We start from the raw sequence: 15,014 nt of genomic DNA on the forward strand, positions 1-15,014 counted from the left end.
CTTCTGTCAAACTTCTATAATATCTAAACTCTCCAGAAGATGGCGGCATCCACCTCGAATTTGGTCTGCGACGCTCGTGATATGTATACAAAGAAGAAGAAAACACGGAAGTGACGTTATCGTTTAGTCTCTCACACGGAAACGGCAGTTGACAACAAATAAGAGTAACCATTTTTATTTGTGGGTACTATAGTTATTCTGTCTACCGACAAGTATTTCCACAAGTCTGCTATAGTTTGCACACGTTGCTACAAATGCACCACAGCTGCCTCGGCTAACTGAGGCTAAAAAGGTAAGGTAGGCTAGCACAGCGAGTTATTTTTACCTAGCTGGCTGTGTGGAGTAGCTTGTTAGCGATACACACAGGAGTTGTCAGCTTCCAGTAAATGGCCTGCACTTTAGAAAAAGTGTTGGGCGATGCCCGTACCCTTCTCGAGAGGCTGAAAGAGCACGATACGGCCGCCGAGGGACTGATAGAGCAGTCCGGGGCCCTCAGCCAGAGAGTGCATAGCATGAGAGAGGTGGGAAATGCCCTTCCAGAAAAGGTAAGGACAAGCATTTCAATATGGTTACCATAGCTGTGCAAAGCTGCACTACCCTGTATACTCACAGTACTGGTACAACAAGGCTTAGTTGAGCTCTGATTTACCCACCAATTCATAATATATGAAACCCAAAGCAACATTCACTGCCCCACAGTTTCTCAAATGTTTCTTCTGATGATCTTGTCCCATCATAACACAGGGAAACATGTGGACCACAGGTAAAAAGCTGAGATTGTGGTTAAATTTAGTAAAGCATGTTTGGTCACCTCTATGCCAAGTGTCATTAAAGATTCTTAAATGTTTTCAAAATGATTTGCTCAGATGTTTTGTAGCTGTGTATGTTTGAGATAACCAAAACAAAGTTAAATTCCTTTATTATTGAATGGACTTTGGCATGACATTAATTTACAGAGGCTTCATTTTATATCTTGCAAAAAAAAAGTCAGTCTCAAAAAGAGAGGAGTCTCTTCTTGAGACTAACTGATTTTTTTTGTGTGTTTTTGGTCCTATTTTGATTGTTTAAGGGATTTGCTCTAACAAACAAACAAACATAAAGAATACATTGTTAAACAAACAGGTCAACCCGAACCTCCTCATTAGTGGGAAAGCAACGTTTAACAATCAGATGTTCAGTTTGTACTTTTCTGACATTACATGTTTTCAAAGTTTTCATATTCCCTTAACAAATGGTTAATTTAATATTGAAACATTTCTCTCCACTGCCCTTTTCTGCTCTCTCCCCCTAGCACATAGAAGACACTTCAGAGATTCAGGAGCTGACCAAATACAAGCCGCATGTCCTTCTGACTCAGGAAAACACTCAAATCAAAGAACTACAGCAGGAGAATAAAGGTAAAAAAAGACACATCCTATTCTGTTGATTTTATGGCTGTTTTTTTTGTTTTTTATATATCTTTGCTAACCCTCTTCATGACTGTCTCTGCAGAGTTATGGTTGTCTCTTGAAGAACACCAGTACGCACTAGAGTTGATCATGGGTCGATACCGCAAGCAGATGCTTCAGCTGATGATGGCGAAGAAGGAGCTGGACACCAAACCTGTGCTCAGCCTCCACGAGAACCACGCAAAAGTAAATTCTCGGTTAATCGTTATGTTAGGACTCCTAGTTTTTGCTTGTACAGCTAAGTGCTTTGATGTACGAAACATCTTGTTTTCTGGATCTTCTCCAGGAAGTGCAGAGCCAGGTGGAGCGGATATGCGAGATGGGCCAGGTGATGAGAAGAGCGATGCAGGTGGATGATCAGCACTACTGCTCTGTTCGAGAGAGGCTCGCTCAACTAGAGGTGAGCATAGTGCTTCTGTAGAATCAGGAACAACTGTAGATGCACAAACCCTCCAGATTTTTGCTGGATTCATCCTGTCGATCTCTGCTCTGCCTCTGCGTCTGATTTTGTGTAGCCCCGACCGCCCAGACATTCAGATCCGTGGCTATACATATATATCACTATCACTATATATCACTTCCTGACCTTACACTGTTATTATACATCAGTAATTTCATTTTTTACATTTTATTTCTATGCTTTTTTGTCTTTTTCAGATTGAGAACAAGGAGCTGCGAGACCTCCTGGTCATCAGCAAGAGCTCCGTGAAAACAGCGAGAGAAGAAACCAGCCAGCCAGAAGCAGAAGTAGCAGCAACAGCAGAACAAGAACAGTCCCCTCAGTCAGGGTCCACTGAGTGATCAGAGCAGCTTCAGAGTGAACTGTGGTTGAGGCAACAAGACCTCCAGGACCAGGGTTGGAGGAGACAGGGTTGATGATCTCTTTGCCTGTGTGCACCACATTATTTTTTTATATAAGATGGAATGCAGTTAAACCACAGCATATTTTTTGTAGTGAAGGCCACTTAAACACAACATGGTAGGAAGCTTTCACCTGCGGGTATATTTGGATGATAGCTATTGTTTTCACATGCACAACATGTGTATTATCACTTGGTTGTCACTGACAAGACAAGTGAAAGCTAAGACACATCTATATGTGGAATAAAGTCAGTAAAAGCAAAGGGGATTTATTTTGTTTTGGCCAAAGATGCATTTATTAGTCAAGGACACAGTTTCTACCTCTTTGGTGTCCCTTTGCTGTTCACTCACACTCACAATGTGTAAAATGCTTATCACCATCCCTGCTATCAGAGTTCACTTGAAGGCCGTTAAGAAGCCAACTCGTCTTCACAGCTGTGCTTGATAATCACTGCCAACAAGATGACTTTTGGCTGTTTCACACAGTTTGCCTGCTGAGGAGTGACAGTGGATCGTTCGTATGTGATTGTCTGTCATTTTATGAATTTAATACGTTTGTCAGTGTGTTTGTAGAATTCATATATACCATAATTTTCATGTTTAGTGCTTTGATTCTGTGTGTTAAACACCAGTTTTCTAGTTTTCAGATTTGAATACACAGTAATCAAGTGTCCCAGCATCTTTATGTAATGGTAACGATTTCAAAATATGCCAACTTTTTGTGTGATGGATATCTAATGTTTGCGCACTGTATGTGTTCAGATATTGTCTCTTGTCATCTCAGGAAATCAGTGTTATAAGGTGAACATGCTGTAATGACTCATGGCAGTGTACTGGTTTGTGTCAAACGAAATTTCATTCAGAAACTTTAAAATAAATTTGCAAAAAAATATATATAATTAAGAAAGTCAAATATGAATGATTTTTTAAACCATATATATGTATATACAGTATGTACAGTATGTGCTGGGTTTAATACAGTGACTGGGTTAATTACTGTTTGGACTATTCCATTTTTCACCGCTGGATGGCGACATTAAGCTGCGGGTGTAACACGACTCGCGAGGTTTGGAAAAGTGGCGTAATGCTGCGTTCATGTAACCAGGTATAATTGAGGATCCATATACAGTATGTGTGGGTTTTTTTCTCATATTCAATATCAACAACATCTAGCCGATAAGCTTACATCTAAAATAACTCTGGGACATACAGCCGTCTGCTCTTTGCCACTTTGTCGTCCCTCTGTGGCTTTAATCGAAATCATTTCCGACAGCACGTGAATGCAGCACCAGAGAGCTGCATTTGACACTTCTAGCCTGACACAAGCTAATGTTCAGCATGTCTGAGAAGGAGCTGGGGAAAAAGTGGGACCGGTGCTTGGCAGACGGTGCCATTAAACTCGGTAAATATCCCAAAGACTCATGTGTGTAACGACATTGTAATATCCTAAAATAAGGACAAAATAAGCTGCAGGTTTTACTGTAGTCCACAGCTGTCATTGACTGGGCGAGAGGCTAACTAGCTAGCCATAAAGGGCTCCTAAAGGACAACCGAATGACCGATTAATTTTATGACTTTTTTATTGTTATAGGTAGCTAAAATTTGGGTTAACTCTGTAGTTTAATTAAAGAATGTAACATTAGGTATTTTTGCCACAACGTCAATCGTATACATAATTGCGTTTCTCTTAGGTGGAGTTGTTGGAAAAAGCTCAAGAGGAACCGCCTTTGAGAAAATGTTACTTTGCTGTTTTCCCTTTTATCGATACGTAAACCTTTGCTGGAAATATTAATTTAGAGTTTAACGACACGGGTTTTTCCTACTCTTGAATTCGGCATACATATAAAACATAGACACACTTTTATTCACCATATCAACCATAGCCATGCAAAGTTTCCATTGTCTGGGCTCACAACTCCACAATTTTCCATAACGAACATAGTTCGCGTGAGATAGCGATCAGTATAAAGGTGAGTTACTTTATTCTAATAATGTATTGTCCGATGAGTCAATGGTATTATAGACGACTGGATCCTGTATTATCGCTAAAAAGTTCACGTTCATGCACGTGAAGCTAATAAGCAAAGCACCACAAAACTGACAGATTTTTGAATGGTGTTTGGTGCTACGTCATTTGACATGACAGCTACTGGAATGAGGTACCTGGCCCGCTTGTTTTAACGAGGCTGTGTACAAAGAGTGCAGGTGGTCTTTGAAACAGTGAGGGGAAATGACACCACATTAGTAACCTTCTCACCATCCTACTGTATGAATGGAGTACAAGTCAAATTTGGAAGCTTGAAGTTAATGTCATCTGTATTTTCACAAAGCAACAGAGCTTCTGCTATGGATGCAAGAAAAAAATACAATACATAATGTATATGCAGAGAAGTCGGAGACATTATAAAACAGCATATGCACACTAAATAAAGATGAACCAATAGCTGTAAAAATTGAACAGTCATTTTAAAGGGGCATTGTCATCCATGTCAAACTGTAGCTGATTTTATTCTCTCCTCTTTCTGCAGGTACTGGGCTGGGGCTGGGAATCGTGTTTTCTGTTCTGTTCTTCAAACGTAAGTAGTTTTAATGGATTGTTGCCTAATGATAAGCAAAGAATATATATATTTGGCTATCACTGAGTCATAATTTTAGTGGGAATGGTAATTTAGCATTCTATTTCACAAGAAGAATGATGAGGATTTTTGCTTGGTACTGTACCAAAGAGGCATGTTCCCTTATGCCTGCAGAGTATGATTTGTAGGTAGGGGCATCTCTGTAGCACCACAATGCCTCATGTATGATTGTATGTTGTGATGCATATTCCTGTTATCAAAAAGAAAAGCATCTTCTGAAATTTGGATATGCATTCGGCTATATTGGGATTTCCATAATATTTCGATTAATTGTTCAGCCCTACCTTGAACATGTAATTTAGCTCAGAGTCTTCCACAAGAGAGCATCAGAGCATGATAATGTATTACCTTGTACAGCGACAATCTTTTGATTGTTTTTTGTTAAACAGTGGGTTTATCCAACTTCAACACATTATTCAAAATTAATTTATAATTGAGAGTATTCTGTGCTTTTGTTGTGAGAGGAGCACTAACAACACCTATCCTCAAAAGCACAATAATGAGCATGTGAGTATTAAAGTACATTAAAAAAAAACAGTCAAAGTGTCACAACAACCGTGTGAAATGGATTTCACAAGCCAACTCTGGTATGTCTTTAATCAAACAGTGAAATGTGTCTTTGTATAAGAGATAAAGTACCTGTTTCATTTGTAGGGCACACGTGGCCGATTTCATTCGGCTCGGGAACGGGACTTGGCATGGCATACGCCAACTGTCAGAATGACCTGAGGTCACATTATTTGCAGCAGAGAAGTGAAAAGGTTTGTTTGTAGAATAAAACACTTATGCACCTTAAAACAACTTACAGAAATAATTCCTTATCTCTAACTAAGGAACAACCCTGTGTCATTGTTAATGTAAATCAAGATTTCTGTTACTGATTTCCATTTTCTTTAACAGGAGCAATAGCTGCGAGTCATCGAGGGACTGTCGTTTTTATTCTTTTGAATCTGTTCATTTTTATTTTGTTTTGTCTGCGGGGGAGTCACCATTTGCACTGTTCTACAGTTAGACCCTTATGTCTCTGTTGAACGATCCATCCCTAGTATGACTCTGTATATGTATATGTGCCTGATCAGGACAGTCTGTGTTTATTTAATAAAATGATCATAACAACAAAAATGATGCCCTGGTGAGTCATTTTCCCTCAGATGCTTTATAATGGATGACAACCATTTAGAAATCATGTTGAACTAAGTAGTACAAAAACGAGATACATAATGAATTATAACAGCTGGATTATTAACCGTACACTCGAAGCAGTGATGGCGATGCTTTAGGGAGTAATAGGAGTCAAGTGTTAATGCAGCTTTAAAAAGGTGGGTTTTCAGTTTATTTCTGAATGCGAGTGGGAGTGATTTTCTCAAATGTGTCGTGGAGAAAGGTGGGGGCTGCGCTGCAAATGCTATCCCATAAGGTGGTGGGCTTGGTGTGGGTGAGAGGGGGTCAGAAGGTTGGCAGCAGCTGATGTGATGTGGCAGATGATGGGCGTAGTGATGGAGATTAGTCAGTTCTGAGGGGGCATGAAAATTGAGAGCTTCGCATAATACGTTTACAATTTGGCAAGGCTGTTGAAATGCTGGAGTGCAGCGGACTTTACCCCCTGAATGCTTTTGTTTTCTGTTATTTAGTTTTCAAGTGCGTCTGCTGGGAAGTGAATAATAATCGTTATCATGTTACGTTGTCTAGATTGATAATGTAGGAAGGAGGTGAAGTGACTTTATTGACAGTTGTTCACCAGCGGTAAATGTATGAGTCAATGCAAAATATTTCATGAAGTTTGACCAAAATCTACTGTTGTTGAACTGACATCTAAATGTTACTTATGTATTGATGGATTTTAAAGGTGCACTACGTAGTTTTGGGGGAGAAATTTTAATCAGAAGAGAAAGACCTGCACTGACTGATCTTTTTTATGCATGAACAAACTCCTTTTTCATGACTGAATAAACAAACTGACCTTAAAGGACAACACAATTTCATACTGTTTTACTTTGTTTATATGTGGCGGACCCTGCCACCTTTCTAACTACAAACAGTGTTCTCGGGCCTTATTTTCCTCTGAGAACAGCTTGTTTATTCAGTTATGTAAACAATAATTATTTCAGAGTTTGTATTAGTAACTCATTACTATTGTAAATATTAAAATTCTGAGTTTGAATTTCTTCTCCAAAACTACATAGTGCCCCTTTAATGAAATATTCAAATGTTTTCTGCAAAATGTACACATTTAAAGGTGCAATACGTAAGACTTTTTAGTTGAAAGCACTCAAAAATTATCAATAGAATGTGAAGAACCAACAGTCCCGACATTATGACATCTATGCACTGTGTTGCAGAAATATCTACTTAAATTAGCATGCTAACCAGCTAGCCCCTGCACGTTAAGGTCCAAAGCTCCTGTGCTTTGAATATGAATTCTTACATACTACATATTGTTTGATGTACTGTTGTTATGTTATGTGTGTTTTGTAAGGTGTCCTTGAGTGCTTTGAAAGGCGCCTTTAAATAAAATGCATTATTATTATTATCATTATTATACTGCACTTTTAAACAGTGAGTCGTAGGAAAAGCAATTAGACTTTCTGACACAGACAACACAAAAACTGAAAAAGCTAAAGCTTGACAATTGTATGTAAGTGAAGCACAATTATACAATGCAAACTAAATGATTGCCTAAGTATTTTACTCTGATGCACCAAATCATGTCAAGTGCAGTTGGTCTGGAAGTCACATAAATTGTATGGAGATTGCTAGTGTATAATCAATGTGTGAATTGAAGTCAGTTGAGGTAAAAACAAAAACAAAAAACATTTATCTGTTGCAGTCAAAAGCTACATCATTAAGTCAAAACCCAATTTAACAAATCCAGGACAAGTATATTGAATTGGAAAGGCTATAAAAACATCTCCAAGCCAGAAAGCTTAATTACTCCCAGTGATTCAGTCTTGTAAATATGAGAAAGTCAGATTAGATATAATGGACCTTGCTACTACTAAATCAGACACTTTGTCTATAAATTTTACACACACACACACACACACACACACCATGAAACAAAAAGCACGTAGAATGCCTAATTAGGTGTAAGTCCCTTTTCAAATAGACCTAACTTAATAATGCTTTACAAAAATGCCATAATAGTTGTACCTAAGTAGTTAAAACCTCAATGACCAAAGATGGAAGAAGACCACCCACACCAGTTCCTATGATGTAGAATTAGCATTTCTTGGCTGTGATTGTGCATGGTTATGCATTAACAGCTCGATGCTTTGACACGCTCCTTCTGAGAATCTGTGCGCTCAGGCTGGGACGTGCGCTGGAGTGGCCGACACAGGGATTAACAGGAGCGGGGAATATATAGGCAGCGTCACAAGGATCATGATACCTGTAGAGCACTTATGAGTGGAGCCTTGCTTACAAATGACTGCTGCACGGTTTCTGCTTTGGTTTCTGCTCCCTTACGCTGTTCCCCAGAATAAAAGGACTTGTGAAAGGCAGCAGAGCTCCAGCTCGACAAAGGACTTGCAGAAGCCGTACAATTCCACTTCTGCGAGGGGAGGTATAATTCTGAGAATGGGTTCTTGTTCTCCTCATCTTCAGTAGTTTCTCTCACCGGCACAGCTCTCGTATGTCTAGTCGAGCTCATCTCTCTGTGTGTGCCCTCCTCCAGTGGCTGTCATCAGTGTGACATGCAGCTTCGAAATCCTCTGTCAGTCATCGGATGGCTCATTCTGGCTCTTAGCTGTGGATGAGGCAGGGACATGCCGGCCAGGATGGAGAGATGAGTGAAACTGTGTGGGTGATTTTGATCACTTTTCCGGTGGCGGTGGAAGTAATCCCAGGGCAACTGGATGTGTTCCTGCCAAATGGAGATGGAGATATTTACCCCTGGAGAACTGTCCGGTTAACCTTGACGGGAAGAGCGTTGGATGGCTTCTCGACACTGTGTGGTTTCTTTTTGTTCAACAATGCCCCGAAAGTGAGAGCTTTGGCTGCAAAGGTCTGTAACATTTAGTTGAACCTTCAGGAGCTGGTTCATTCATTGCTGAGAGCCAGCACCATGGCTGACTCTCACTTGTCTGGCTCCGTAGGAAGCTACAACAGCAGCTCTGCCACCACCAGTGCTTGGAACATCACTGGCAGCGGCCCCTGGTTGTTGGCCTTCATGCTGACTGTCATCATCCTCATGACAGTCTGTGGCAACATGTTGCTCATCGCTTTGGTGTTTGCCCATCGCTCTTTGCGTTGCACCTCAAACTGCTTCCTGGTGTCTCTGTTCCTGTCCGACCTAATGGTGGCCCTGGTGGTCATGCCCCCGGCCATGCTCAATGTGCTGTGTGGGGCCTGGGTGCTGTGGCCCGCCTTTTGCCCCATTTGGCTTTGCTTTGACGTTATGTGCTGCAGCGCGTCCATCCTCAACCTGTGTGTGATCAGCTTGGATCGATACCTCTTCATCATCTCACCGCTGCGCTACAAGCAGAGGATGACCCCACCGCGGGCGTTGCTCCTGGTGGGAGCCGCTTGGGGGTTGGCAGCACTGGCTTCCTTCCTGCCCATTCAGATGAAATGGCACAGCCTAGGCCACTGGAGTGGACACTCACCAGGTCCTGGGGTCAGCGGTAGCAACATCAGCTCTTACTCTGACACACCGTACCCAGCATCCTACTTTCAGCTGTCACCGTCAGGAGGCCTTTCCTTTCACTGCCGCCTGCGGGTCACCCTGCCCTTTGCCCTGGTGGCATCTGTACTCACATTCTTTTTGCCCTCCAGCGCAATTTGCTTCACCTACTGTCGAATCCTTCTCGCAGCACGGAGACAGGCAAAGAGGGTCGCGGCACTGAGCCACCCACCACACCCGCATCCCTCTCTTGGGGAACCTTCCAGGCCTCCTTCACCTGGGGTTGCAGCGGGGCAAGCTCAGCAGGACGGAGACGATTGCAGTCATCAGGAGCCTCTCGTGTCACAAAATGTACCGGTAAGGAAGAGAGAGCACACTGTAAAACAACCCAGCTAGGGCAGATACTGTCTATACTTGAGATATAGTATACACTGAAGGGCACTCAGTGGATAAGTGCTGACCAATTTCTTCGCAAAAGCCAAACTGAAATACTTGATAAAAGTCAGTAATGGTGTAAATATAGTAGAATGGCCTTTAAGTAGAGCAGACCTTAATGTGAGTGGGAGTTGATAAGGTTGATTCTGTGAGTGGAGACGGCAGCACAAAGATAATCACCAAATTGCAGCTGTCCATCTGAGTAAGAGTTCTCCAGCTTGTCTTCTCCTTGACATTTGTAAGGTTTTATGTAACACTGGTCGTACCACATCTCATGCCATGACATAAAATGCTATACTGTTGAAATCCACTCATCACAAGTTTAATATCATCTAAGCAGCAATTATGAAGCTGGAGATATGTTTATGAATATAGGCCATGTATGCTTCAAACACTTAAAAAACCCTCCAATAACGCAGTTTGAAAGCTGGAGGTTTTTTTGCAGCCAAATTTGCTTTTTTCCCCCGTAACCTCAGTTTTGAGTCCAGACCCTCTTGACTGTCCTGATGTTTTTGATTAGAAAATTGCCTTTGAGTAGGCCTAGTCTGTAAGTGTAGCTGAAAGTATGACTTTTGTGAAAACTTCTTTGTACGGTGGCTCTGAAGGGCACATCACAACAGCAAATAAGAAAACACAACCGTAAATACAGCTACTTTTTTATTTGTTTTAGATTTATCTGTTATATCTTTACATGCTGTCTGTTTTTATTCAATCTATGTTTCTGTTTTTATTCTGTTTATGCCTCTAAACTTATCATGTTTAACATCTATTCATTTGTTTTTTCTTTTTAAATGTAAAATGCATTCTTATTATTATTACTATTATTAAATAGTTTTCCAATTTGCGGTTGTGTTTTCTTATTTGTATTTCTTAATTTACTTGTGATTTGAACTTCGGGGCCACTGTAACTTTGTGTTTAACATTGCCTTGCCAATAAAATAATACAGTCTTTTGGAGATGTTCTATTCAATAGTGTAAGTCTGTATGTGTATGTGTCGTGACACTGCAGTAGGATGTGCCGCTCTCAATCTAAAGGACCATTATGGATGTTTATGGTCTTTCCAGTGAGGTTATTTAGTGATAAAGACATCTGTTGGCATGGCAAATACCTTGTGTGTTCATGTGAAAGGATGATCATAAAACGTGGATGTCATTGAGGCGGAACCGATAGAGAACACTGTGAAAGGCATGCTGCACAAATGTGTGCTTGCATGTTTACTGGCGGTCTGCAAGGGCAGGGAGATGAAGAAATCCTTTTACTTTCCATGAATTACAAACTCTCTTCATTATTTTCATGCTGTTTCGAGAATCTTAAGATATGCAGTCTTAATGTAGAAATAATTCTGCAGCTAAGGAAAAATGTTTTCCTTTTTTATTACTTTCAGCCCAGAATGTCTAAAGGAAAAGCAGAGACCCAGTGAAAGGGAAGAGGTGTAAAAAAATCTTAGCGAGAAAAGTACAGACAGTGTGTCAGATGTGTGGCCCCCGTCTGCAAAGATCATACCCACATTGTCTGTCACATTTGCCACACACACACACACACACACACACACACACACACACACACACACACACACACACACACACGTGCATCTCTTTCTGCATTGCACAACACATACGCCGATAGAGATATATCGTGATCAGTTGACCTGTAAAACCAAGTAACACAGTACGATTAGGTACATAGGTTTAAACAATGTTTGGCTGCACAGTATTAGTTTGTAAAGACACTGGTTAATCAAGTTTAAGGTGCTCAAAACATTATAGAATAGAAAGAATAGACATAAACATTATTTTATATATATATATATTTTACCATATTTTACCATATTCTTAAGGAATGGAGAAGACCTATAATAAACACAAATATTTGATCAGCTTTTTGACACAATACTTTTTGGGACATGCACTTTCTTGATCGATCCTACTCTCATGTAGCCCAGCTGTGTCAAATGTAAAAAGAAAACAAACTTTTACAAATTAGATGTAACAAGTTCATTAATTTCTTTTTCTTCTTTTACTTTGACAGTGTCAGGCTAGCTGTTTCTCCCTATTACCTTCTTTGTGCTATGCTAAGCTAATTGGCTGTTATAGCTTCATATATAGCTACAAACATGAGAGTGGTATTGATCTTCTCATCTAAATCTCTGCAAGAAAGCCAAATAAGCACACATAACAATTCCTCTAATTGAATTATTTAACTTAGTAAAGAAACTGGACATTTTCAGGCAAACCACTAATTAAATGCATAAAGGAAGTCAAAATGAATTAATATAATGTAATTTGCTTGTCAAAGAGGCTTTTTCAAAATGTAGGCGAGGGAGATTTACATTGTACATGTAACCTTTTGTTCTCTACTGTCTGCAGCCGTCGGTCAACAGTGAGCGTCGTCTGGCTCACAGGCAGGGTCGGAGGGCGCTGAAGGCCAGTCTGACACTAGGAGTCCTGCTGGGACTCTTCTTCAGCGCGTGGTTACCCTTTTTCATCACCAACATGGCTCAGGTCAGTAGAGGAACCCTGACTCTATGTGAGATATGACAAATGTAGTCAATTCAAAAAAATACATGTTAATAGTTGATTCTTGGATGTGAGTTACATGATCAGATGAGCTGGGCGGTTGCCTTCACCTTAATGCACTCTTTATTCACTATAAAGATATATTTTTTTAAATCCTTCACTGTGTACAAAGCCTGAGGTTGAATAGCTCTTCTATTCCATAAATCTGTGACTCAGATACATTTTTTTTCGCCAGTTTTCTCACAAATTTAAACGTGTGATGGCCACTGAAACAGTGTGAAATAAATGCAGAAGAAAGAAGAAAAAAAAACACTTGGATACCAGTTTATTTTTGTATTGGCCAGCCTCGGCGTCACAGACCTTGCCAAGCTATCCAACAAGGAAATAGATTGGCATTTCAGCTTCGTGTGGCTGACTCATTCCTAAACTCAGAAGCAACACACCAAACTACCATTTATAATTGGTATTCATTTTAAGTTGTTGATTTTGATTTGATTACATTGAGCACACGCGCTCATTACTCAGCGAGCAAACATCAGTGGCCATGAACAACCTCGGCGAGAGTAAATGAATGTCAAAAAACAGCTCAATCTAAATTGGTAATGACACTTGTCTTGTTTTTCAAGCTTTCAATGATCCAGTCATTTTGATTTCCCATCTGTGCCCTCTCGCTTCTCCCCTGCATAACATAGAGCACAGAGACTTGACTGTGTCTGCACTCTCCTTCCTTTTCACACTCAATGTGGTGTGTGAAACGCACCCCTCCTTTCTGTCCTATTCCCACCGCCTCCCTGTCTCATCTTGATAGTATTGGAAGCTCTCCTCTAACAGCTGTCTCCTCCTTCACTGTCCTTCTCTGAACCAAGTTGTTATGTTCAACATCACTGTTTTTAAACCATCAGACGAACCATGCACGCAAAATGTATTTGCAAATTCTTTTCTCGGGAAAATTACATGTTTCATAAGAAAAAGTATCAACCAGTGTGATTAGTGAGAAAGAAAATCTGTCTTCTTTTTTTTTTGTGGATGATGACACAACAAACACCAAAGAAATACGGTAAATATAAACTGGGAAGGATACACAGAAGGATACATGGATGCATTAATAGGCACGAAATAAAGATAATAGATTATATTATCTATTTACATATCTATTTCTTTATCTATTAGTGTTATTTTCTTATTTGTTTCTGTTTATTTATTCAAAAGCTGTACTGTAAATTACCTCCTGATTTTGATGATTTTCCAACTTAGCTACTTAAAATTCTATGAGGGCCCAAAAGGGACATGCAAAGTGTTTTTTTTTTAAAAAGTGCAATAAATTATAAATAAATAAATGTTCACAATTAACTAAGAATAAATAAATATACAGTAAATGGGGCATACAGTAATACTTTCTGTATTTTCCCATGATGTTACCAATTTTTTGATTGAAATAAATAAACGGAACTATAAATTTATATTTAAATAATATACATTTTGCCAAAAAAGGATAAATAAATACATTCAGGTACAATGAACAAAAGAGTAGTATCCTTAATTTATTCTATCAATTTAATTACTTGGTTAGATTGTTAAGAGCATGTTTTTTGTAAGTTATGCCGACATTGTGTGTGTCATTAAAGGGGAATTCCGGTATTTTTAAAACCTGTATGACTAATTTACACACAAAAACATGTGAATATAGGGCGCAGGTTTAAACACACCAGAATTCCCCCTTTCCGTTTAATAGATGTGTTGAATATGTTTCCATCCTCATAGAACATTTGCAAAGCCAATGCTTTTTTGAATTGCTTATTATATAAATCTGTTTCCTAGTTTGCAGGAATGAGTATTGCTTTGCCTACATGTTTGTGCGTCCTTTTGCATGTGAACAATACAAATAGAACAGGATCCATCTTGTAAAAACATGAATCACCTTAAGGTCAAAAAGGTGCTTTTAAGTTATATTTCTCTGTATTAGTTCTGTTTATTTTCGGCATTTGTTTTCTCATTTATCTTTTATTAACGAAGTTCACATTTGACCATAGCTTAACTTGCTTTACTGCTTCCAATAATTTTAAACCTTTTTTACCTTTTTATTCAGGCAGTGTGTGAGTGTGTCCCCCTTGCCCTCTTTGACGCCATCACCTGGCTGGGCTACTGCAACAGCACAATAAACCCCATCATCTACCCGCTGTTCATGAGAGACTTCAAGCGAGCTCTGGGGAAGCTCTTGCCCTGCTGCTCCTCACGGTCAACCAGAAGACCTTCACCTGCGCTCTCCCTCTCTCTCCGCAACTCAGGGGAGCCTAACCTCGCCAGCAGCCCCCCCTCTCCCCTGGCTTCTGACCCCACCCACCCCCCCGCCACCGCCACTGATGCTGTCAACCTGCTGGATGCTGAGCACGCTGGCGTCGAGCTGCCTCTGCTTCTGCCCAATCAGGTCGACAGCCTGGACTGAATATGGAAATAAAATTAGCTAATATTCTGACAGGGTTTATGGTGGAAAAGTGT

General features: G+C 40.1%; 3 protein-coding genes across 3 annotated transcripts; all 3 read left to right on the plus strand.

The window, feature by feature from the left end:
* Positions 1-104: 104 nt before the first annotated feature.
* On the plus strand, positions 105-2,722 carry sike1 (suppressor of IKBKE 1). Its single transcript, XM_084365492.1, has 5 exons — positions 105-545; positions 1,292-1,397; positions 1,492-1,634; positions 1,735-1,848; positions 2,106-2,722. Exons 1-5 carry the CDS (start codon positions 387-389, stop codon positions 2,247-2,249), a joined length of 666 nt encoding a protein of 221 aa, XP_084221618.1. The 5' UTR covers positions 105-386; the 3' UTR covers positions 2,250-2,722.
* An 872-nt stretch (positions 2,723-3,594) lies between these two features.
* On the plus strand, positions 3,595-6,067 carry micos10 (mitochondrial contact site and cristae organizing system subunit 10). The gene is made up of 4 exons (XM_084365922.1): positions 3,595-3,711; positions 4,838-4,885; positions 5,600-5,706; positions 5,846-6,067. Exons 1-4 carry the CDS (start codon positions 3,639-3,641, stop codon positions 5,852-5,854), a joined length of 237 nt encoding a protein of 78 aa, XP_084222048.1. The 5' UTR covers positions 3,595-3,638; the 3' UTR covers positions 5,855-6,067.
* A 2,257-nt stretch (positions 6,068-8,324) lies between these two features.
* Positions 8,325-14,961, plus strand: htr6 (5-hydroxytryptamine (serotonin) receptor 6; the record flags this gene model as incomplete). The annotated part of the gene is made up of 3 exons (XM_084366995.1): positions 8,325-9,923; positions 12,369-12,503; positions 14,605-14,961. Exons 1-3 carry the CDS (start codon positions 9,009-9,011, stop codon positions 14,959-14,961), a joined length of 1,407 nt encoding a protein of 468 aa, XP_084223121.1. The 5' UTR covers positions 8,325-9,008.
* Positions 14,962-15,014: the final 53 nt, after the last annotated feature.

This window comes from Pagrus pagrus, assembly GCF_965226575.1.
Source record: "Pagrus pagrus genome assembly, chromosome: 11".
Classification (NCBI taxonomy): Eukaryota; Metazoa; Chordata; class Actinopteri; order Spariformes; family Sparidae; genus Pagrus; species Pagrus pagrus.